General features: G+C 38.8%; 1 protein-coding gene across 3 annotated transcripts in view; it reads right to left on the bottom strand.

Moving 5' to 3' along the window:
• MAP6 (microtubule associated protein 6) overlaps nt 1–24,074 on the bottom strand; it is an 86,006-nt gene extending 61,932 nt beyond the window's left edge. For 2 of the 3 annotated variants that reach the window (XM_051987080.1, XM_051987082.1), the window contains exon 1: nt 22,419–24,073. In XM_051987080.1, coding sequence (XP_051843040.1) covers nt 22,419–23,329 — 911 coding nt within the window. In that variant the 5' untranslated portion in view covers nt 23,330–24,073. Of the gene's footprint in view, nt 1–22,418 lie in introns of all 3 variants that reach the window. The other variant, XM_051987081.1, reaches the window with a different exon arrangement.
• Nucleotides 24,075–26,007: the final 1,933 nt, after the last annotated feature.

The raw sequence follows: 26,007 nt of genomic DNA, 5'->3' as shown, positions 1-26,007 counted from the left end.
TAATGTTTCCAGATTGAAGTTTCTTTTTCTATTAAATGTAGGGTTTAGACAAAGGTTCCCTCTAGCTGTATAGTTTACAATCCTAGTCTCTGCCCTATTCTACATCTGTAACAACTTAAGGGGAAGCTCCTTAAGCTTCTTAAGGTTTCCTTCAAAAAAAAAAAACAGGAATAGTTAATATGTATCTCTCATATTTCAGAGGGTTGTAATGAAAAAATGTATTGGAAATGATAAAGCTTGGATAGTGAATTTAGTGATGTACCTCAGCCCACTGTGGAACTCAAAAATGCACAGTGGTTACAAAGTGTTCAGTTAAAAATATAAGTTGTTATTGTTCTTTCTATTAGAAATAGATTTATATTTGCTATTTCTATTTCTATTGATATAGCTATAGAACATGAAGTTCTAGAGATGCTTTTCTCTGCAGCAATATGAAAGCTCAGAAAAGTCATAGCAAACATAACCAATTCTTTAGAGGCTATGGAATCTTTCAGCAAAAAAGTAACGAAACTGCTGCCAATTCAGCCCAAAAATCTGGCTCAAGTTCTGTAGATTCTGGGGTAGAAACATCTATATTTTGCAAATAGCCAATCTACTCTCTAGCAGGTGGCATCAAAATGAAAAAAACAACAACAACAGTGTTTCAATGAATTTGGATGAATTACTTAATATTCACTTAAAAGGTCATTCCTAATTCCAGCCTAGGTCTTATGCCAGCTTGGCTGTTTATCAGCTGAATGTGTAAACTGCCATTGCTCTCCGAGACTTTTTATTGCTTTTGTAAAATGGTATTGATATTGCTCATCCCACAGACACATAGATTCTTAGAGCTATAAGAAATCTAACAAGTCATTCTAGTCTAACTTCATGATTTTTTAGAGAAGAAAACTAGGTCCAAAGAGGGAAGCAGGGTTTGCTCATGTTCTCAACTTTGTACAATCTTAAATGCCATTAACTTGCAAATCAAAACATCACTCTGCTACTATCATTGGTACTCTTCAAATACAAAGGACCAACAACAAGAACAACAACTCTAAATCTCCTGGCATTTAGGATGATGCTACTCTCCGAAGTGTTATTGTGAAGCTCAAACAAAACAATGTATATACAATATGATACAATCACAAGACACTATGTAAATATTAGTTATTATTATTAATAAAAAGCAAGTCTAAGTTTCAACAAAAATTTTAATCTTTCAAGAGTCACTTCAGGCAGGAATGCTATGCTTTTATAGATAGGAGCTGATAGGCAGAAAATCCAAATTCTATATACAATAAAAGTTGGCATATTGCCAATAGAGCTTAGACTTCCCAGATGGCTGCTAATCTAAAAATGCAAATCAGAAACAAAAATTATATGTACATTTTTATGTTTTTTCTCCAGGGTGAAAATGCTTGTTCCTGAGGGACTTGGATCCCATGGTTAATATAACACATAGGCACCATGATTTGTGTATATGTGTGTGTATAATATAAACAATAATTCTTGGGTTTTTATCTATTTGTGTGTATATGGTAGACAGAAAAAATGATACAACAACACTCTCAAGGTCTCAAGAATTTTGGAATTTATTGTGTGACATGGGAGATACTGACCCAGCAGGACTGTGCTTTCATCAGAGAAGGTGATGTGCTCTATAAGTAAAGCAGAACTGAAATAGTTCAAAAGAAATATGAGATGTGCAAATTTGGGAAATCCACCCCAAATGTTCGCATAGACAATTTTTGCCTGACCTGTGTAGAGAATTCCAAGTTCAAATTGGTCTCATTTGCCACGGTCAGACACACCATAACTTGCCTCTAAAATAGTGGTCATTTTTTGGTTCTCTTTGAGGACAAAAAATAATCAACATATGCAAATATATACATATACATATATATACACATACATATATATATATATATATATATGTATACACACATGTCTCCAAGTCCAATGTTCTTTCCCCTATACCAGACTTGTTATTCAAAATCTTAAATTTATACCAGAATGCCCATTATGTACTGTATTATATATGTATATGTAACAAGGTATTCTAATTCTTGAATTTGTTAAACATAATATATATACACAAATATATGCATGTAAATATACATACATTTTATACATATATATATAAATACAAATTTAAGATTTGTGAATACTAAGTCTGGTATATATCGTATAGTAGGTAAAGAAATAAATCTGGAGTCAGAAGCCTTGATGTAAAGTTGCAGAAGAACAGAATGTTAGAGCTACAGATTAGCTTATCTTAAAAGATCAGCTTCTTGACTTCAGTGTCCATATCTTTAATATTACTCACAGAATATGGTGTGTTGCTAGGCATATAATGAGTGCCCAATAAATATCTGTTTAATTTAGAGGGAACAGCTGCATGATTGTATTCAGAGCTCTTCATAACCTAGATCTTTCTGACCTTTCCAGTTTTCTTATGTCCTAGTCCCAGTATGCATACTTCCATTCAGTGATCCTGGCCTTCTGGATATTCCACAAACAAAACATTCCATTTCTTGGCTCTGGGGATTTTCTTTAATTATCCCCCATACCTGGAGCACTCTCTTTACTCCGCTACAACTACTGATCTCCCTGACTTCCTTTAAGTCCCAAGTAAAATTCCACCTTCTACAAAAAGCTTTTTCTAACTCCTCTAAATTCCAGTTGTTTTCCTTTTTTAATTATTTCCTATTTATCATGTCTATAGCTTGCTTTATAAATATTAGTTTGCATATTACCTCCTTTATTAGGTTATCAGGTCTCTGAAGGCAAAGACTGTTTTTTGCCTCCTCAAGGTTTAACAGTGCCTGGTACATTGTAGGTGCTTAATAAATGTGTGTGTGGTTTTTTATTTTGTTTTTTGGACTGAATAGAATGAAGGGAATGGTTTTAAGAAAATCTGGGAAGTTGATGCAGATATGAAGTAAAGTAAGTAGAACAGAAGGATATTTTATACATTAACAGCAATAGTGTAAAGCTAATCAACTCTGCAAATCTTAGTTCTATATATAGGAAAAGAATAATGATATTTTGATGATGACCCTCTATTCTTAGTTGGAAAGTTTGTAGTTTGCTTTCATCCTAGTAGCTATCTGATTTTTTAAAAAATTATATTTTAAACTTCTATGTTTCTCTCAATTCTATAACCATATTGAAACAAACTAAAATTAAATCACCTTTGACACATATGATCAGACACAACTTTCTACATTTCCAAAAACCTGGCCATTCTTTACTGGCAAAACCAAATATGTGCTATTTAGTATGGAAAACTTTGGTCATATTGATTGCTAGTGCCAAAGCTCCTGGCTACTGAGGAGAATAATAGTCTTGGCCAAATACTTTCAAATATCTAAGAATCTCTGAATAGCCGAGTATTAAAGAGAATAGAGGACCTCTGAAGTCATTTAGTTCAGTCCCTTCAAGTTAAAGATTAGAAACCAAAACCTGGAGAGATTTAATGACTTCACCCAAAGTACTACAGACACTAGGAAACAGAATTGGGATTTGGACATGACTCCAAATAGAAAACAATTTCCACTGACCAGTACTTGAGAGGCCTAACACAGCCCTGTGTAAGGAAAGTGCTTCCTAAAACATAAAGCTGTAGATATGCTCCTAGAACCATAGAATCATGGACTTTGAGCTGAAAGGGTTTATGGAACATCATCAAGTCTTACATGAACTGATGCTAAGTGAAATGAGCAGAACCAGGAGATCATTAATCACTTCAACAACAATACTGTATAAGGATGTATTCTGATGGAAGTGGATTTCTTCGACAAAGAGAAGATTTAATTCAGTTCCAATTGATCAATGATGGATGGAATCAGCTACATCCAGAGAAAGAACACTGGGAAATGAATGTGGACTACTTGTATTTTTTTTCCCCCAGGTTAGTTTTACCTTCTGAATCCAATTTTTCTTGTGCAACAAGAGAACTGTACGGATCCGCACACATATATTGTATCTAGGATATATTATAACATGTTTAACATGTATAAGACTCCCTGCCATGTAGGGGAGGGGGTGGACAGAGGGAAGGGAAAAGTCAGGACAGAAGTGAGTGCAAGGGACAATGTTGTAAAAATTACCCATGCATATGTTCTGTCAATAAAAAGCTACAATTAAAAAATAATCAAAGAAAATAAAAGAAAGTAATCAAGTCTGATTCAAACCAGTTCCATTTGTGCAGTGATGAAAAGAGCCATCTACACCCAGAGAGAGAACCATGGGAAAAAGTGTGTAACACAACATAGCATTCTCACTCTCTGTTGTTATTTGCTTGCATTTTGTTTTCTTTCTCAGTTTTTCCTTTTCTTCCTTCTTGATCTGATTTTTCTTGTGCAACAAGATAACTGTGTATATATATATATGTGTATATATATACACATATATATATATAAATTTATATATATATATATAGGATCTAACATGTATTTCAACATATTTAACATGTATTGGACTACCTGCCAGCTAGGGGAGGGGATAGGGGAAGGAGGGGAAAATCTGCAGCATAAGGTTATACAAGGGTCAGTGCTGGAAAAATTACCCATGCATATGCTTTGTAAATAAAAAGCTTTAATAAAAAAAATTTTTTAAAAGAAAGTAATCAAGTCCTGCTCCTCATTTTACAAATGAAGAAATTGTTTCTTAGTGTAAATGAGTAATTTGTCTAGGGTCATAGAATAAGTGCTTGAAATAGGATTTGAACTCAGATCTTCTTCCAAATCCAGATCTCTTTTCATTAGACTATACTGCCTCTCTTAAATGAGAATGCAACAGCACTAAGTAAGGCAGGCTAACCATTTTGCTCAGAACTCTAAATGAAAGAAATGGTTGCTTAACAAAATGCATTTAAGCATTTATTATATATACTGAACACCATGCAAAAACTGGGAGCAAAAGAGGTATACAGAAATACAGCCCTTGCTCTCGGGATTTACAATTTATTTGAGATAATACATATATACTGGTTGATAAAATATGAGAACATGAGGTATGCAAAATACTGTGAGACTAATGAAATAGAGGTCAGTGTTGGGCTTTGTGGAGGGAAAGAAGGGTAGAAGTGTAGGAATCAAAGAGCTTTTCATGAATGATGTAGTAGTTGTTCCAATTAGTGAACATCATTTATATTAAAGTTTAATCCTGTATTAAATTTTTTTCATTAAAAAAACATGATTTCTAATTATAAACATAACTTTCTCAACCAATTGGTTGGTTGTTGTCATTCTTTAAGACCAAAATGGTATCACTATGTTGGAGTCAAGGTACAGTGTGTCCGACTGTGGTTGATGAAACCAGTAAGAGCTTGGAAGGCCACAGGCCGGGCACACATGGTCCACATGAACATTTGGAGTGGAGATGTCTCTAAACATGCACATCTCGCATTTCCTTTGAGCTACTGCAACTCTGCTTTGCTCACAGAAAAAGCATCTGCTTTAACGTGGGCATACCATTCTTGAAGGTCCTTTGCCAGCATCTTCCATGTCACACAATCATTCCAAAATTCTTCAGAGAGACCTTGAGAGTGTCCTTATGTTGCTTCTTCTGAGCTCCAAGGGAATGCTTGCTTTGGCTGAGTTTTCTCTAAAAGTTTTAAAGGTGAATGTATTCTGGCACTCAAACAGCATGGTCAGTCCATCAGAATTGTGCTCTCTGCAGTAAAGTTGGAACACTTAGCATCTCGGTTCCAAAACATACCCGGTGCTTTATCTTGTAAGGTGATCTTCAGAATCTTCCCAAGATGGAAGCGATTCAGTTTCCTGGCTAGATTTCACAGGCACGTAACAAGGGAGTCAGCACAATGGCTCTGTGGATCTTCAGTCTGGTAGGCAGTTTAATACCTCTTCTCTTCCACACTTGCCTTTGGATCCTCTCAACAACAAGCTAACTCTGGCAATGTATACATCCACCTCATCATTTATGTGTATATCCCTGGAGAGTACACTACTAAGGTAAGTGAACTTATCAACAGCATTCAAAATCTCTCCATTTCTAAAACCAATGCCATGGATGGCAGGTGCTAGCTCATGGACCACCTCTGTTTCCTGGATTGTTGGGACAAAATTAGCACAAGCAGAAGAGAACCAATCCATACTCTGTTGCAGCTTTGCCCCAGAGGCTGCATTGAGTATATAATCATCTACAAACAGTCACACACCTATTTCCCCTCCACTTTAGTCTCTGCCCGTAGCCTTTTCAAGTTTAATAATTTACCATCAATGCATTAGCTGATTTAATGCCATTTTGTCCTCATTAAAGGCGTCTGACATGAAAACATCATGGTAAAAAAACACCGGTGCAAGCACAAAGTGCTGCTTCACTCTGTTGGTGACTGGGAAAGTGTGAGAGCATCATTTGTTACCCAGATCCCAATACAATCATGCCATAATGAAACTGACTTACAATACTGATGAACTTTTCCAGGCCACCAAATTTTGCCACAATCTTTCATAAATCCTTGCAACTGATGGAAATAAAGGTCTTGGTCAGATTGATGAATATTGTTTGCAGGCCTCTCTTCTACTCCTGGTATTTTCCTTTGAGTTGTCAGGCAGCAAACACCATATCAACAATTCTTTGGTCCTTTCTAAAGCCACACTGGTTCTCAGATAAATGACCGTCTTCAGCCTATTATAGAGGACTCTGTGATAAGAATCTTAGCAACACTGACTAGAGAGAAATTCCCCTCCAATCTTACCCCCGTGATTGTCTCAGGGTAATCTATTTCCTTTACTTTTACAGAAATGGAGGCATCCTGGATAACTTCCTCTTGCTAAAATTTTAGTCAGCTTTTGTATGAACAGCGGACCTTGTAAAATCTGCTGGAGTAGAATCAGCACCAGGGACTTTGCCCCAGGAAAGGAACTGAATGGTATTTGAAACTTCATTGGAAATTCAACTAGAGAGAAACTGACTTCAATCTGAGGTAGATGGTCAATGGTTTCAGTATTGATTGATGATGATCTGTTGAGAACACTTGAAAACGTTCAGCCCATCTCTTCTGGTTCATGCCTTTATCATAACATCAATGTGTCTTCAAAGCACTTAGTATTTGAGATGCACCATATGTCTTCAGGGCATAATAAAAGCACTCTGCATTATTACTATCAGAGTAAAACTGACTTTCATCTATCTTCTTACTGAGCCAAGAATCTTGTACCTGTCTAAGATTTGCTTGTACTTTGCTTTTGATAGATTTAAATGCTGCCTTCTTAGAGACAAATAAACTATCCTGCTGCCAAATTCTGTGGAGGTCTTGGTTTTTGCTTATCAGCTTCTGAATTTCCTCATCATTTTTATCAAACCAATCTTGATAATTTGAATGTTCTGGCCCAGATAAGCAAATGCAGTGCTTTACAACAAATCTGCCCACTCCTTTTCTGCTTCCCTACTGCCAACCCTATGTAGGCTGATATTTGCCTCTAAATTAATAGTGAATTGTTTGTACACAAACAACTGTAATTTGTTGAAGTTAAGTACTCAGGTAGTCATTTTGCCTTGGGGGGCCATCTCTCTTGTAAATTTGACTATTTAGATTGGAGAGGATAAGTCTAGGACCAGTTCAGCATTCTGCCATACATTTCTTTCCTTACTTTCCTATGGTGTCTTTCTTCCTCCTAAAATATCAACTTTTGCTGTGAAGGTAGAGTCATGAAGTTTTATTGCGCTTAGGTAAGTGGAAGACAGTGATGATCATGAGAAGGTCAAGTGAACACTGTCCAGTTCCATTCCTCCTGAGAACGCCCTGCCATGTTTGGCTATCAGAGCCTACTCTAGCATTAAAGTCACTCAGAATTATAATCTTGTCCCCTTTTGGCACACTGATGATGAGGGTCTCCAGATTTTCATAAAATTTTTCTTTGACCTCACGAGGGTTTGTTATGGTGGGAACATAGGCACTGATGATGGTGGCGTGTTTTCCTACAAATGTCAGTCACCTTGTCATGAGCCTGTCAGTCACTCCTTTTCGTAGGTATACAAACCCATTGACTAGATTAGTTTTGATTGCAAGACCTATGCCAGCTGCATGGCATTCCCCTTCCTGTAAACCACTACAGAAAAATGTATATCCAACTCCAAATTTGGCAAGCTGGACTTCATTTTCCTGCCTTGTTTCACTCAGCATTGCTATTTGGATGAGATATCTGCTGAGTTCTCTTGCAACAAGAGCTGTTCATCTTTCAGATCTACTGGATTTCATGTTGTCCATAAGCATGCAACATAAGCTTAGCTTTTGCTTAGCAGCATGTATCGATGGTGAGTGGAATCAACTTTGCAGAAGTTTTCACACATTTTTTTATGTTTTGACCACAGGGTAGGATCCCCACGGTAATAAAGCCAGGGTTGGATGAGCAGACTATTTTTAGGGGATCTTGTCTAGCCCCTTCCTCACAATAGGAGGTGAGCAGAATAATCCTTAAAAGATTGCTCGGATACCCAAGGGTTGCTACATCTCACTGCTGTTTAATCCAGTGAGAAGATGACCCTACGGTCTGAGTCACCTGTGTGCAAAGTTGTGGCCACAGCTCCTAGTGTATCCTCACCTGCTGCTTGGTCATTTGCCCATTGCCACAGGACTATGAGGTAGGTAAAAGTGGCAAAATGGTATGGGTAATGTCTTTTGATTCACACATAAATTGCATCTAAGTGAGACAGAACTGGGCAAAGTCCTCTGTTTTATTCTCTTCCAAAATCATCAAAATCCAAATGTGTGTTTCTCTCTCTTCTTTTTATATTGCCTTAATTTCCAATCACACACATAGTGAAAAGGTAGCTCACTTTCTTCTCTATATATATATATTATATATATAGTATGTATGCATATATGTATATGCATGTGTGTGTGTGTGTGTGTGTGTGTGTGTGTGTGTGTGTGTGTATCCACCAAAGAAGGAAATGGCAAAACCTTCCAATATCCTTGCCAAGAAAACCCTACAGACAGTACGCTCAATGGAGTCATCAACAGTTGGACATGACTGGATGACTGAATAACAACATGCCTAAATATATATATATGTAAATCTATCTACCTATGTATAGCCCATCTCTTCTTTTACCTAGAGTAATTTTTATAACAAAGAATGAGAGAAAGAATCAGCAAAATTAACCAAATGAGTTTAATCAATTAATTAATCAAATGACAATCAATAAGCATGTATCAAGTACCTACTCTGTGCCAGGCACTATGCTAATAGTAGATACCATTTTCCACATCCAAAGAACATGAGCTTTGCAAAGCAGGGAGGAGGTACATTTTTATCTTCTCACATTTTCCTCACATTTAGTCATTAAAATCATACAGGATTCAGTTTCGTCAGCAGTTTGATCCTTTCTATTTACCTTGCTGTAGTTAATATGAGTACTTTCTCCCCTATTTCTGCCTTTGTTCTTATCTTTTTGACACCTTCTATTATTCTCTTCTCCAGAATTCTCTCCCTCTTCAAGTCTTTGGGATACTGCTCTTTTTTTTCTGGTTCTCTTGCTACCTGTCTGATCCCTACTCACCTATCCCTTACCCCAATATCTGAGCCACTGGCTTCTCTCTTCCTTCTAATATTACCTTCCATTTGCTCATATATCTTGTATTTTACATAGTTGTTTGCATGTTGTCTTCCCCATTAGAATGTTGACTTCAAGAAAACATTGTACACAGCAATGATAAGATTACATGATGATCAATGCTGATGGATGTAGCTCTTTTCAACAATGAGGTAATTCAGGTCAGTTCCAATAGACTCGAGGAGAGATCCATCTGCATCCAGAAAGAGGACTATGGGGATTGGATGTGGATCACTTTTTGTGTTGTTTGCTTGCTTTTTTTCCTTTCTCTTTTTTCCCTTTTTGATTTGATTTTTCTTGTGCAGCATGATAAATGTGGAAATATGTTTAAAAGAATTGCATATGTTTAACGTATATTGGACTACTTGCTGTCTAGGAGGGGGATGGGAGAGAAGGAAGGGAGTAAAATTTGGAACACAATGTTTTGCAAGGGTGAATATTGAAAATTATTTTTACATATTTTGAAAATAAAAAGCTATTAAAAATGTGAGGTTATCAAGAACAGGAACATGTTTTTGCCTATCTTTGTATCTTAAACATATAAGTGTATATATATATATATATATATATATATATATATATATATATATATATATATATATATGTCTTCCCATACTTCTCTGTATTCTTCATATTCATTATTATGTTTCTATAATATTTGTGTACCTGCTATGTTATTTTAATGGACTTTTTCTGAAATTCATAAGGCATCACAGAATCTTAAAGGTCTCAAAAGGTGGATGCGACCTCAGGGTTGCAAAAAGATCCATAACATGTGGCCATCCTACCTTCAGTCACTTCCTTTTACCCCTGACAAATTCATTTTCTTTATGGATGGAGGTAGGCATATCATTAATTACATGGCTCTAAAATATCCAGTGGCTCCCTACTGCAGAATGTTAGAAATCTAAAAGACCTTATAAATCATTTTATAGATGAGGCTGAGAAAGGTGAAGAAATGTATTCAAAGTCATGTACTAGTTAAGTAGCAGAGCCAGAACTCAAACTCCAGCTTTCTGATTCCAAGTTCAGTGTTCCTTCACCTATAACATGGTTATTCCTTGTTGCCATGTGCTCATAACCTGTTTGCTTGCCGTTCAAAATACTTCACAACCTGATACTAACTGATTTTTTCAGCCTCATCAGCCTCATGTAAATCCATGCATTTTACACTTCATCCCAATAGGACAATTCTCTCTGCCTCTGAAACACACCCTTGGTATTCTTCCTCTTTGGGCCTGATTTCATGCACCCAGTGCTTGGAATATCTATTCTCTTCCTCTGTCTGTTATATTCCTACTCATCCTTGAAATTCAATTCAAATTCCTTCTTCCTTCACAAACCTTCCCTGACCCCCTGGACAGTGGTGATCTCTCCCGTCTGGTCTCTCAAACCACTTTGTTTTCACTGTTCTTATACACTTAACATGTAATATAACATGGGTCATATTCACTCATGCAAGCTGGTTAGACAAAGTTCTTTTTTTTTCTATTTTTTAAAATAATTATAACTTTTTATTGACAGAGCCCATGCCTGTTATTTTTTTTTTACATTATCCCTTGCACTCACTTCTGTTCTGACTTTTCCCCTCCCTCCCTCCACCCCCTCCACCAGATGGCAGGCCGTCTTATACATGTTAAATATGTTATAGTATTTCCTAGATACAATATATGTGTGCAGAACTGAAAAGTTCTCTTGTTGCACAAGAATTGGATTCAGAAAGTAAAAATAACCCGGGAAGAAAAACAGACCAAGCTCTTTTTAAGGGCATTGGAAGAGGAAGGAACACTAAATATTGATAGCTAATACCCAAAATAAATGGACTAATAGCAACGAATATTATCCCAGACACCAAAGGAATTCTATCAACTCCAAGATCTAACTTTAATTGACCTCCTGATACTTGGTATATTCAAGCTACCAGAGATACCCTGGACTTCTGCATTTGTAAAAGGCCCATCATCCTTTTATCTACTTTTCTATTAAATTGAATAGCCCCTAACATCCCTATTCTGACACAAGTCCTCCTTGGCCTGGATAGAGTTTTGTGTTATATGTGAGCAGTTAACAGGTATAGCTGGCTCCCTTTTTTAGAGCCCAAATAAGATCTTGGAAACCAAAGAAGGTGGTGGAACAGAAACTTAAGTTCTTGTATTCTTTTTGTGTGATTGAGTGTTCTACAGATGGTCTGAATGCTATCAGTAAAAACCTTAAGATGGAAGAGACCATGTACTTTGAAATCCCAGACAAAAATAATGGGAAATGCACTCCAGACTGTGAGTGCAGGAAATGTGTCCTATCTAGCCTTTGTATCTCCTTCAGCCCTAGCATACACAGGGCACACCAATATATTTAATAGACATTTGTTGAATTGTAGCATTTCAATCAATTGATCAACATTTAAGTACCTCCTATGTGCCAAGAACTGTGCTAAGTGCCAAGCACACAAAAAAAGCAGCAAAAAACCAGTCCCTGACTTTGAAAAGCTCACAATTTAATGGGGACGACAACAAGCCAATATGCATGAACAAGCCATATTAGGGATAAGTAGGAAATACATAACAGAGAGAAAGCATTAGAATTAAGAGGGGTTGGGAAAGGCTTGCAGCAGAAGGTGGGATTTTAGTTGGCACTTAAAAGAAAACCAGGGAAGCCAGTAGACAAATGCTGAGCTGAGATATGGAGGGTCTTTTTAATAGACCAGTAAGGGGGTCATTGTCATTGGATCAAAGAGTATATGTAATAGGGAATGAGATATAAGAAGTTTGGAAAGGTAGAAAGGGTTGGATTCTGAAGGATTTTGGATGTAAAAAAGACTTAATTCTGGGGGTGATAGGAATCCAAGACTTTTCTCAGATTCTTCATCTATTCCCCCTTTCTATTAAGATGGTCTTTAGTATATTCTATGATAATATTGCTGTATTTAAATCTGCTTCTGTGGCTATCTACCTAAATTACCCTTTCCACCATGCCTCCCTCTACCTTTCTCACTGAGAGCCATCTCCAATCATCCTGATTTTCTATATGGACCCAGATAGCTCTGGAGGCAGGTAACCTTGCACAGCCCTCCTTTACTTAAATCCAATTCACCTGCATGTCATGGCATCACCTCCCTGATGTCATGGTCTTTTATGAGAATGAACACACAATAGATCTTATTTGAGGACAATAAGTGATCTTCTCACCAATCCCACTAAATCTATATCTAACCTCTGGGATCACAAAGAACAAGTCATTAGACACATAAAACATTTGGTCCAACACCTAATTGTACATCATTTACATCCTTTAGGCTCATCCACAAAATAAAAATAATGGCACTAAAATAATTTAAAGAGCACAGTCAATACAGAGACATGGAGAAAATAGCAAGCCTCAGAGGGTGCTTAATGTTTATTGACTGACTCCCACAAAACCTATAGGGAAGAAGGAGAGTGATTATTATTCTCATTATCATCTCCAGGCTTCCCCAAACTCAACTGAAGTCCCAACTTCTTGCAGAAGTCTTTTCTCCTTTCTTCCTGAGATTACCCCTAATTTTTCCTATATATATTTGCTTGCATGTTCTCTCTGCACCCCTCTCCTACATCTCTCATCCCAAATTAAAATGTGAGTTTTTCGAAAGGGCTATTTTTAGCCTTTTTAAAAAATCATTCTCTCTGTCTTATGCATCAGATAATAAGCCCCCGAAACTGAAGTGATTCACATATGATCACAAAGCTAAAATTCTTCTATACAGACAATCAAGACATATTAACACATTGGATATGCCTAAGAATACATATCTCATTCTCTATCTCCAGTTGATCACTTCTCTATCAGGACGTAGGGAGGTTATGCATTATCATCAGTCTTTTAAAATCAAGATTGCTTTGGTCAGAATTCTGAGGTCCTTCAAAAGTTGTTTCCTTAATATTTTTATTGTGGTCATGATATAAATCATTCTCATTTTTCTCAAAAGTATTCTGTACCAGTTCATATAAGTCTTTCCACATTTTTGTAAAATTGTCATATTCTCTATTTCGGACCATGAAACTCCATTACATTTATATACCACAATGAATTCAGCTATTCCTTAATTGATGGACATCTATTTTGTTTCCAGTTTGGGAGATTTTTTTATGAAAAAAAGTTCTGTAATAAATATGCTTATGTTATGGATCCTTAGATCTATCCTTCTCATTCTTGGGGCATATACCCAAAAGCAGTATCACTGGATAAATGTACGGTTTAGGAAAATTTGGGGGTGTAGCTCCAAAATATTTTCCAGAAAGGCTGAATCATTCACAGCTCAATTGACTGTTTGTTGCTATGCTCATCTTTCCATTATACTTCCAAATTTTTTCATTTTCCCCTTTGGTCATCTATGCCAATATGATAGATGGGAGGTAGAATCTCAGAGTTATTTTAATTTGCATTTATTTTATTCTTAGTAACTTGAAGCATTTTATATAGTTTACATGTTGATAGCTTATTGTTTTCAATCAATTTAGCCATGTCCAACTCCTTGTACTATACTTACTGTCCATGGGATTTTCTTGGCAAAGATACCAAAGTGGTTTGCATTTCCTTCTCTAGAAGCTTAGATTGAGATAAATAAAGATTAAATGACTTATCACAGTAGCACATCTATTTGTGTGTGAGATCACATTTGAACTCAGATCTTCCTATTCCAGGCCCAGAACTCTATCCACTGAATACCTAGCTGCCTCCTGTTGGTAGTTCATATTTTTTCATTTGAGACTTCCCTATTTATATTTAATTACATATCTTTTTACAAATGAATCTTACTCTTATATCGTTACAGCAATTCTTCATATATATATGCATACATATATATATATTTATATAGGATATTAAATCTTTATTATAGAAATTGGTTGTGAAGATTCCCTACCCCATTATTTGTTTTCCTTATCATTCTAACTGCATTTGTTTTGTTTGTGCAGAAACCTGATTTTATATAATTGAAATTTTATGAACAGATGCATTTTTTATAATCATCCTTATCCCTTGTTTAGAAGGGAATTCTCCCCCATCACAGTTGTGAAAGGTAACTACTTTCCCTAATTTTAATTTTATTTACCTTTTAAATTTAGATCATATGCTAATTTGTTTATTGTTTATTGGGATGTATCTTACTCTAAAGCTCATTTTCTGCCAAACTATTTTCTACTTTTCTCCATTTTTGTCAGATTGGAAGTATTCAATTCAGTAGTAGGTATTCTTTTTTTTCCCCTGAGGCAATTGGGGTTAGGTGACTTGCCCAGGGTCACATAGCTAGGAAGTGTTAAGTATTTGAGACTAGATTTGAACTCTCAGGTCCTCCTGAATTCAGGGCTGGTGCTACCTAGATGCCCCCAGTAGTAAGTATTCTTAGATTTACTGAACATAGTATTATTGTGTTCAATTGCTTTTCAGTCTTACTTAATTTGTTTCATTGATTTTAATTAATACCAACTGCTTTTTAACCAATACCAAGTAGTTTTGATGAGCACTGATTTGTTACCTAGTTTGAAATTTGGTACTGCTAATTCCCTTCTTTCCCACTTCTTCCCCTCCCCCCCCCATTTCCCTTGAGCTGCTTGAACTTTTACTTCTTCTGTTTCTTTTTCTTCTACTGACTGAAGACCTAAAATCATTTCACTACATCATCTTGTCACAACCTTTCTATCTTTTGAAAATAAGTTCAAATGTTAATTTCTATGTAAAGCCTTTAATGATCCTGGAAGTTAATTGTGATCTTTCTTTCAACTGAATACATCACACTTTACTTTTCCTATATCTTTATTTTTGTTTAAATTTCATTGTATTTCTTGATCTACACGGTTTATCACCCTTTAGCTGATTATAAAATCGATAGCAGAGGCTCTGTTCTTTATAAAAATATATTCCTATCTACCTGAGTACTGAGCACAGTGTCTTATATATAAAAGTGGACACTTAAAACATGAGTGCTGAATGCTTTTGAAAGTGAAAGAGTAGAATTTCTATAAAAATTGAATCTATTAAGATAACTACTTTTTACTTAACATTAAAATTATTAGTAGGAGGGATATCAAGGGAAGGAGAAAAATATTAAGTTTTATCAATATTTCCACACAACTCAATGCAAAACCACAGAGCTAGCTAGCTGATCCTCCAATGCTTTCCCTCCCAGCCAAACACTTAATTAAAAGTGGAAATTTGGGAGAAACACCAGAACTATCTCAGGACTGCAGACAAAAAAAGAAGGGAAGTCTAGGCAGAAGGATGATTAGATTTGGAGTCAAGTTGGGTTTGAATCCTAATCTCCTACCTGTAGGACTTGGCAAATCATATAACCTCGAAGCTTCAGTTTTCTCATTCACAAAAGGAAAGTATTAGATGAGATCATCTCCATTGTCTTTCCTACTGACATATCCAATAGTCTCAGGTTAAACCTTCTAAATTTTGAAAGGGAGTATTTCAAAGAGATCAGAGCAAGGACAGATGGGAAAATTGGCCATGAACAAAAAATCCCACTGTAAAATTGGACAAAGAGGTACCAAGAGTTCTCAAGAAGGAAATACCAATGATCCAAATACAAATGCTTCTATTGAGAAAGAAAAAGGAGAGCAAAGATATATTCTAAATATGAAAGCAAGGATAGATTAACTGTAAGTGAGTTGAAAATGAAATCCTGAAAAGACGTTTGTAGTTTTAATAAGCTATTAGTGATAAATACCAAAAAATGAGATCCAAGAGATCTTTGTGTTTCTTATCTTGGAGGAAATTTGTGTTTCTTATCTTACTTCTATGTTTTCTCTATCAAAGATGACCTACAGACTTGAAAATTATAGAACAAAAATGATTTAAAAGGAATTCAAAACCTAAAGTAGATGAAGAATTGGTAAGAGTTCAACTAATCACTCTCAAGGGACCAGGTCTAGACAAATAGGTTCTAAAAAGAACAGGTAGTTATGATTACTGAGCCACTGACAGTGATCTTTGAAACTTCATAGAGAATGGGAGATGCCAAAAGTCCTTAGTTCTCAAAGAAGATGGGTTCTTCAATAGGCCAGGGTGTATGACTTCAGTTTTTAACAAAATTCTAAAATAAATCATTAAAGGAATAGTGTGTGAATGAATGATTGTGAAGGGATGCTACCGACATCTGGAATTCAGGCAGGTGTTTTCTAAAGTGTCTTCTGATAGCGTTATGGGCCAAATTAAAAGAGGCAATCTAATTCACAGCACAATTATATAGATCTAGATCTGTCTGAAAGATTGAAACCAAAGAACATTGATTGATTGGTAAAAACCCAGAAAGAAGCAGAGTTTCTAAAATAGTTCCTAATGAGGTACCCTGAGGATCTCTGTCTTTGTGCCAACTACAAACTCAATATAAATCAACTGTTTGACATGGCAGTTAAAAAAATGCTAATGTATCATTAGGTGACATGAATAGAAGCATCATGTCCAGAATGAAGGAAATAATAGCTTCAATGTCATCTGTCTTAGACCATATCTGGAGCATTGTCTTGACTTCTAGAATCACATTTTAAAAGGACATTGATAGCTACTATGTATTAGAAGGAAAATGAGATAGAATTAGATGATGAAGGGAATCTGAAACACACCATTCAAGTATACCTTGATTATTCAGCCTAGGAAAAAGAAATTTTAGGGGGAGCACATGATTCAATACAACCATCATTTAACTCCCTACCATCAACAATTAACCATGCTGGATCTAGGTATATGTGCTTGTGGGTATGTGTATATACATATACACATATACACAATAACGTCCTGAAAAGTGCTTAGGTTCTAATAGCATTTTTCAAACATTTAAAGGGCTAGTGATTATAGCTGGTATTACACTTGTTTTGTTTATTCTCATTGGACAGAATTAGGAGTAATGAATAGAAGTTTCAGAGAATGATTCCAATTCAATATAAGAAAAAACTTCCTAATAGATCCAAGTGTATTGGGTCATCTCAGAAATAATAGGTTCCTGATTTCTGGAAGTCTTGAAGTGGAGCCTACATAACCACTTCACAAGATGTTAGCTTGAAAAGGACCTTAGAGAACATCTAGTCTAAAACTCCTTATTTTACAAATTAAGAAACTACAGAATAGAATAGAAGAAAACTAACGTGAGGTCCAAACTAGAATCAGAACATGGCTTTGAACCCAAGCCAATGTTCTTTCGACTGCACCTGTATTATCAAAAGGTCTCCTGTTTGGGTAGAAGTTGAATTATATTTGTTTCAACTTAATAATGATTCTCTAATTCTATGAAAAGAGGAAAATAACTATTTTCTTTACTGTTGTTCAAAGTGTCCTGTGCCACTTTTACCTGACACTAAACTAAACTTTTACCTGACTAAAACTAAAAAGGGACTTTTTCCCTTTCCCCAGCCTTCCTGGAATGGCTCTCGAGTATTATACTCAACATTCCTTTTTCCGGATATCCATGTCACTTTCTTTCTTCCTGAAATTCTCTCTCCTTGGTTGACAGAGTCTGTCTCCCAGAGCATCAGCTGCCTTCTGCCATGAAAGGTCTCTCCCATTAGCATTCCTATGGGAAGCACCTGCTACCCTCATCTATCCCTATTAACTTACTGCAAGGGCAGAGAGGTTGATTGGAAGGGTAATTTTACTTCTCCCTTCCCTACCTCCCTTGACAGAGCATTGTTCCTTCACCCAATGACAAATTGATCTCCTAAACAAGTGTGTCTGCTAAATCTGTTACAAAAGTCTGCCCAGTGAAATGCAACTTTTAAGATTATAAACAATGACAGACTTGACAGTGTCACAGTTCATTGCATTAATTCAACATTGTGTGTCAACTCAAAATCACACTTCAGATAGCACTTGATAGCTAGATCCTATGATGATGTGAGAAGTTTGCTAAATAGGGGTCTCTCAAAATCTTCATGTTATTAATAATGTATTTCTATTTCTAGAATAATTACATTTCCCTAGTAAAGATACCTTATTGTCATTTATGACTTTAATCTGGATGTGAAAATACAGATGTATCAAAATGGTAAATTATGTGAGCTTTTCCTTGTAAGTGAACTATTAACATTAATATCATGCAGCAGATGCCATCTTTAAAGCCCATGAGATTAACTAATTAGTCATTGTGCCCTGAACACATTGTGATTTACTCTGAAAGGGATGAGGAATAATAAATCAAATTGTCATTGAAGTGGGACCAATATGGCCTCTCAAATCCATTTGAAACAGATGAGGGATATATTTGAATCAGAAAAATGCCTAGAAAACACAAGAGGGCAAAGAATATGAGACAAGCTCGGGGCACTGAGAAATCAGTGTTTCAGGGTAGATCATTTCCAGTTGTTTTTTCCCTCTATAATGTATCCAATTTCTTCATAACTGTTTTATTCCAAAGTGTATAGCTCTATTGTTGGTCAACCTTCCCTCTGAATCAAAAAAAATGTTAAGTTTCATATCAACTGTTATATCCTTTAATTGTCCATTAAAGAAATGAAATGCTATCCAATATGCTTCTTGGATCATCAAGGTCATTAAAAACTTCCTCCTTATTTAAATGGTCAATTCATTAACTTGCTAGAAACCAATCATCTGTGTAATAAATTTGCATATAAAAAGATATTTTAAAATAATGAATAATACGGATGTTGATAGCTCTAAAATCACTTCTCATCAGAAGTGATTAATATAGTGATTAATATAGTGATTAATATAATAAGTGATTAATATAGTACCTCATTACTATATGCAAGAATATTTGTAAAACATTTTCCTATGTACATAAACACATATATAACAAGATAATCCAATACATTCAAATATATGAAGTTAAATTTCTAAATGATTGTAGACTTTTGGCAACACATAACAAACCTGTGGTCTTCCTCATTGAATTGCCACAAGAAAGAGGCAGGTGGCTATGGCCCTCAATGTAGGAGTTAGGGCCATATACTAGACACCTTGTCTAATTATTCATTATACACATTTGGATTCTCCAGAGACCTTAAGCCTAGTATTTCATATTCAGTTTCTCCAGAATAACCTATAGCACAATCTATTTACTCATTAGTTTGGAATTAAACTTCAAAGTAGGAGTGGAAAAAGCATGTGCTGATGGCAGAATAGGCCAGAAGGAAGGTGAGAGCATGGAATAGCCAGAGAAAGGGGCTGTTAAAAATGTGGGGAACAGAGCATTTAGTTGAAAATGTTAATGTAATGAGAACAGGGTTATTCTGATGTGTTCAAATAAATAGCAGTTAAGTAATAAGAAGATAAATGAAGAGCATTTATTAAATGTTTGCTATGTACCAAATCCTGTGCTATGTACAGAAAAATGCAAATGCAAAATTAAGATTATCCCTATCTTCAATGAATTTATGTTCTAATAGGAGTTGTGGTGGCCAGAGAAGAGGATGGAAATAATGAAATGGTGAAATGGTGAAAGAAGGATGACTCTTGGGTGAGAACTTTTGGTAGAAATAGGTAACTTAGGAAGAATTCAATGACTCCCTTTTCTCCCAGGACAGAAAGGTGCCAGTCTGGGTGATAAAGAAATGGAAGAGAACATGAAGGAAAGGGAAGGTGAAACGAGAAATAGAGAAAGAAAGCTATAGGTTTGAGGTGGAAATGAGGGAAGGAGTAGTTGAGGCAGCTTGGAGAGAAAAAGCAAAGGCGCTTAGAAAAGAAATGTGATGATGTTTAACAAGAAGAAATTACATTATTTGTTGTTTGTCTTTCATCCTCCAAGAGAACTATGACATCAGGAAGATTTCATGACATTCGAGTGAAGTGGATTTAAGTGAGGGAGAACTCTGCAAAGTCACCCGCCTCACTTTCTCCTTTCAGAGTCATCTTGGTCCAGTGACAAGATATAGATCAGGATAGCTGGAAATGGCTTTAGATGCAGTGGGAATCCTGGGTCTTTTTGAACATAGATCTTTCCCAGGTCCCAGAGACAATGCTCATTCAATGATTAAGTCTAAATAAAAATGAGGCAAAGAATAGTCTCTTTTACCTAGTCAAAAAAATTAATCTGAGAGGGCAAGATCCTTAGGGTTTCTGGCCAAAACAGAAATACTTGCTATTTACACTCACTCTGATCCATTAGAATCCAAACAATGACCAAGTGCTAGGACCAAGTATTGGTCAATAAATGAGAGGCATAGTGAATGGGTTTAAGGCATGATCGATTAAAAAAAAGAAATCTAGTTTGAAAACCCTAATATATCTTGCTAAGTTTAAATAATTAAAATTTAAATTCATTTGGGCAAAGCACCTCCCTCCCCATAAAGGTATGATTCACTGGGCAAATAGAGGAGGACAAGGGAAGGAAGGAAGGAAGGAAGGAGGAAGGAAAGAAGGAAAGAAGGAAGGAAGGAAGGAAGGAAGGAAGGAAGGAAGGAAGGAAGGAAGGAAGGAAGGAAGGAAGGAAGGAAAGGAAGAAGGGAGGGAAGGAAGGAGGGACGAAAGGAAGGTAGGAAGAGAGAAAGGGAGGGAGGGAGGAAGGAAGGAAAGAAGAAAGGAAGAGAGAGAAAAGGAGGGAGGAAGGAAAGGAAAGAAGAGAAAGAGGGAGGAAGGAAAGGAAAGAAGGGAAGGAGGGAGGAAAGGGAAAGAAAGAAAGGAAGAAAGGAATGAAGGGAAGGAGGAGGAGAAGGGGGAAGGGAGGAAGGGGAGAAAAGGATGAAGGGAGAGAGGGGAGGAAGGAAGAAAAGGAGGGAAGGGAAAGGAGAGGGAAGGAATGGGACAGACAGAGAAAGGGAAGGAAGGAGGGAGGAAGGAAGAAGGAAGGAAGGAAAGGAAGAAGGGAGGAAGGAAGGAGGAAGGAAAGGAAGAAGGGAGGAAGGAAGGAACTGTTTTGCCAATTGGAACTGGTCAGTTGTGTCCCCAGTGGGGCAGCTACTACTACTTGCAGGTTTCAAAGCTCTGGGAAGATGTCACAACATTCAAGTGAATTGGATTTATGAGAGGCCTGTGCAAAGTCATCAACCTCACTCTGTCCTCCAGAGTCATCTGGCTCCAGAGGAAAGATATAGATCAGGATGACTGGAGATGACCCTGGATGCAATGGGAGCCCTTGGCAAATTTTTTTTTTCCTTATAATGAAAGGATGAAGGACGGAACAAAAGGAGAATGTGAATAGTGAACAAGAGGATGACAACAGTATGGGACATAAAGGTTGTCAAAAGTATAGGAAAATGTTATTGAAATGAGGCCCTAGGAAGAAGGATGAGAGGGGATAAGAAGGCTGGTAGGTTGGCAAAAGACCATCAGGATAGAGAAGGAAGGACTAATGAGAATAGACAACGGTAAGACTAAGTGGACCTTGAAAAGGCAGTAAAGGTGGAGGGGAAACATATGAGTGTCCGGGGTAGGACGAAAGAAGCCAAACATGGAAGGAGAGAAGAGCAGGTTCTTAGAGAGGAAGGGTATTGTGGCTTTTTTTTTGGGGGGGGGGGGGAGGAGGGGCAGAGCACAGATTTGGGTGGGGTCATGGGCAGCAAGTAGACAGCCAAGTACCATTTATTAAGCTTCTTCTAAGTTTCAAACACAGTGCTAAGCGCTGCGGACAGAAGGGGGTGGGATGGGGTGGAGACCAGGACGATCTCTGAAAGTAGCCCCCGAAGAAGAAGGAGTCAAAGCCACAGGGCGGAGTCTAACTCCACATCTAGAACTGGAAGAGGTGTTAGAGGTTACCTAGTCCCACCCCTCCATTTTACATCTGGGGAAACTAAGGTCCCGGGAGTTGGAGTAATTGGTGCAAGGTCATGGAAAGAGTAAGAGGCGGAGATGAAATAGGGCACCGGATGCTGTGGCACCAGCGGCGCCTCTCCCTCCCTCTTCCCTCATCTTCCCTAGCTCTGCCTCACCTGTACGAGCTGCTCACAGCGCTCGCCACCTCCTCGCGGATCTGCCGATTGAGGGCGTCGGCCGCCGCCCTCCCTTTGCCGCCTCCAGCCTCGGGGGCCTGCTGCTCGGACCCCTGCAGCCCCTGGCCCTCTGCCCGCCGCAGCATCCACGCGGGCCCCGCCTTCTTGCGCACCTCCCACCAGTCTGGTCCGGACGCCTTCCCAGCTGGGGGGTCTCTTCCTCCTCCTCCGCCCCCCTCCTCATCTCCTGGAGCTTGAGCCTGGGCAGAAATCTCGGCGGACTTCCGCTCCTGGCTCTGCTGCCGCCGCCGCCGACGCTCCTCAGCCTTGGGCTGGCCCTGGGAGGCCGAGGCAGGCAGCGACTGCGGCGGGGGCGGCGGGGCCGCCTTGGGGATCCAGGGGTGATCGCCGCGCCGGGGCAACGGCCACGCCCGGAAATCCTTCTGGTACTGGGTTTCCTTCTCGAAGGGCGTGTCGGAGGGTTGGTACTCGCTCCGTGGCTTGCAGCTAGGCTCGGGTCGTTGAACCTTCCACGCCCGGTAGTCCTGCCGCATCACGGAGTCCGCCGGGCCCAGGCCAAGGCTCGGACCCGGGCCGGCGGCTGCCTTGGCCTGGGCCTGGGCCTGGGCACTGGGAGGCCCAGGCTCCCGCTCCCCGCTGGGCCCTGTTGCCCGGGCAACAGCATCCAGGTCGCCCGGGGCCGGCTGTGTTTCTATGGCAACAGAGCGCGCCGAGGGGGGAGCATGCTGCGGCTGCGCCGCCGGGGGCTGCTGCGGTTGCGGCGGGGCACCCGGGTGGTCTGTGGCCTCCGAGTACTTGGTGAAGACCAGAGGTACCGCGATGTCCGCCTTATCCAGCTGGTTCCAGAAACGGGCGATGCAGCAGGCACGGGTGATGCACGGCCAAGCCATGATGCTTGTATTCAAGGACCCTTCCTCGTGCCTGCCTTTTCTCTTCCCACCTAAGCGAGCTAGGTTGCACGATCTTGCTCCTTTGAAGGAGCTAGCCTCCTGCTCCTGCCTGTGCTGCCCCTTGCTCACCTCACGACCGCTAAGTTTTTATTTTATTAAAAAGCACCCACCCTATTTAACCAGACCCAAAGTTCGGGGTCAGTGCTGTTCTTTGGGATGAAAAAGTCTGCAAGTGTGCAACCTGCCCTGCAAGGGTGCAAATTCTGCTTTGCAAAAAAGGCTGCAATTGCAGTACAAAGGTGCAAGATCTTCTCCCGGGCTCGCCTCGCCCGTCAGCCCTGAGTAGAACCCATAGAGGATACTGCAGCCTTAAGCCATGCTGCAGAGACGGGCGGGGCTGTCTGTCAGCCTGCAGGGTTCAGGGAGGGGTGACTGACTCCGGACTTCTCGGTTTTCCCGCCCTATGCGGTGCGGTTCCCCAGTTCCTGCTCCCCACTCTCCGCTCCCCGCTCCCCGCTTGGGCTACTTAGCTCTTCCCGGCTGGTAAGGCCAGGAGAGAGGATAGCGTGACCTGCCCAGAGGCGATCATCTGCTGGGAATCCGGAGCATCGCTGAAACTGCTGCTGTCACTGCCGCTGCCGCCGCCGCCGCTGCTAGTGCTGCAGGGGAAGCGACCCCACCCACTATCAGCAAGGAGGAAAAAAGTCCACACCACGAAAGATGCTGAGGGAGAGAGCTTTGCGGAGAAATCACCTGCTTTCGTCAGCGCGCAGCGTCTGTGAGCTCGTCTCCCCCTCCCCTCCCTCCCTCCCCTTTGTAACTCCTTCCTTCTCAGCTGGGAACCAGGCCTTGGAGCAGCTGCTCTTCTCTGAAAGGATGCAGAAGGGAAAGAAACGGTTAAGGCGGCTGACCCCTTTCAAAGGTCTTCCCCCTCCCCAACCCATCCCAGGCAGTTCAGCCGCGCCCTGAAAACACTAAAGCCCCTCTTGGGAATTCAATTTGATGCAAACCATAAATGTTTATTACCATCTGTGTGTCCAGTTCGGTGAGATACACACAGTAGGCCTGACAAGGTGAACACAATTGTGGGGCGCGGAAGATGACTGCCTGTTTTTATTAGAGCTAGGGAGAAGAGAAATTTCTCCTGTTTGGTAGGGAACGTATTTTAGTCAACTTCAAGGCTGATTTATTTGAGGGGAGCCCTAGGAGAGAGTATTTTCCCTGATTCTGATCTTACGGGGGTCTGCTTTTCAATCCCCCCACCTCAGCAAATTGTAATGCTATGGAGTGTACAGACTCCAGCTATTCAACACCAAAGAAAGGACAGCCTCAGAATCCAGAATCTCACACCCTACAACCAAAGGACTAGAGGATAATGTCAGTGACTGGACAAATAACATATTCTTCCTCCCTCCCTTCAATTTTTTAATCTTTTTATTTACAGTTTTGAGTTCCAAATTCTATCCCTCCTTTTTTCCTCCCTTTCTGAGAAGGATAAGCAATCAAATATGGATTATACATATGCAATTATGTAAAACATTTCCCTATTAGTTTTTGTACAATTTGTACAAGAAGATAAACAAAGAAAAATGCAAAAAAATAAAGTAGTGTGTATTCAATCAATATCGGTTCTTTCTCTGGAGTGAGTATGCTTCATCTTCAGTTCTTTCGATTTTTCTGGGATCATTATATTGCTAAATCATTCATAGTTCTTCATCAAGCAATATTGCTGTTACTATTTATAACGTTGAACTAGTTCTATTCATTTCCCTTTGCATCAGTTCATGCCTGATATGCCAGTTCTTTTCAGATTTTTCTAAAATCATCTTGCTTGTCATTTCTTTTTCTTTTTTCTTTTTGGCTGAGGCAATTGGGGTTAATTGACTTGCCCAAGATCACAGCCAGAAAGTATTACATGTCTGAAGTCACATTTGAACTCAAGTCTGTACACCACAGTTTGTTTAGCCATTCTTCATTTCATGGGCATCCCTTTTATTTCCAATTTTTAGCCACCACAAAAAAAAGTTACTATAAGTATTTTTTGTACAGATAGGTTCTTTTTCTTTTTTTGGATGTCTTTAGGATACTTCACTAGTAATGGTTTTGCTGGATCAAAGGATTTACACAGGTTTATAGCCCAAAAGTTTATAGTTTCAAACTGTTCTCCAGAATAGTTGGATCAGTTTACAACTCCACCAGCAAAGCATTAGTGACCCATACTTTCATATCACTTTATATATTTTTTTCTTTTAATCATCACTACCCAGACCTATAAAGTGGATTGAAGCTCAGAAATGACTTGTCCCAGAAGTCCTACAACTAGTAAGTGCCAGTGCTGGGACTTGAATTTAGATTTTCCCAATTTAGGCACTTCTGCACTTTATCTTACCTCTCAAAGTAAAATTCTCTGAGTTTCTTCAGACTGAAATTAGCAAATTAGTGGGTTAGACCCCTTCCTGATTTTTCTGATCTCTTTTTCCTCCCCTCCCCCTTCCCTGTTGTCCTTAACCACAACAGCCTAGAGGAGGTCACAAAGGGAGAAAGCCACAAGATCAGAAGCAGCATGGTATAACTGAAAGAATGCCGAGTTTTTTTTGTCATTGAAGTTTGACTTGAACTGTAGCTCTCCACTAATTGCTTGTGTGACCATGAGAAGTCATTTGGACTTTGTGATCCTC

Source organism: Antechinus flavipes, chromosome 3, assembly GCF_016432865.1.
Source record: "Antechinus flavipes isolate AdamAnt ecotype Samford, QLD, Australia chromosome 3, AdamAnt_v2, whole genome shotgun sequence".
Lineage (NCBI taxonomy): Eukaryota > Metazoa > Chordata > Mammalia > Dasyuromorphia > Dasyuridae > Antechinus > Antechinus flavipes.
The sequence above is the reverse complement of the archived record's forward strand: the minus strand, read 5'-3'. Positions and strand labels throughout refer to the sequence as shown.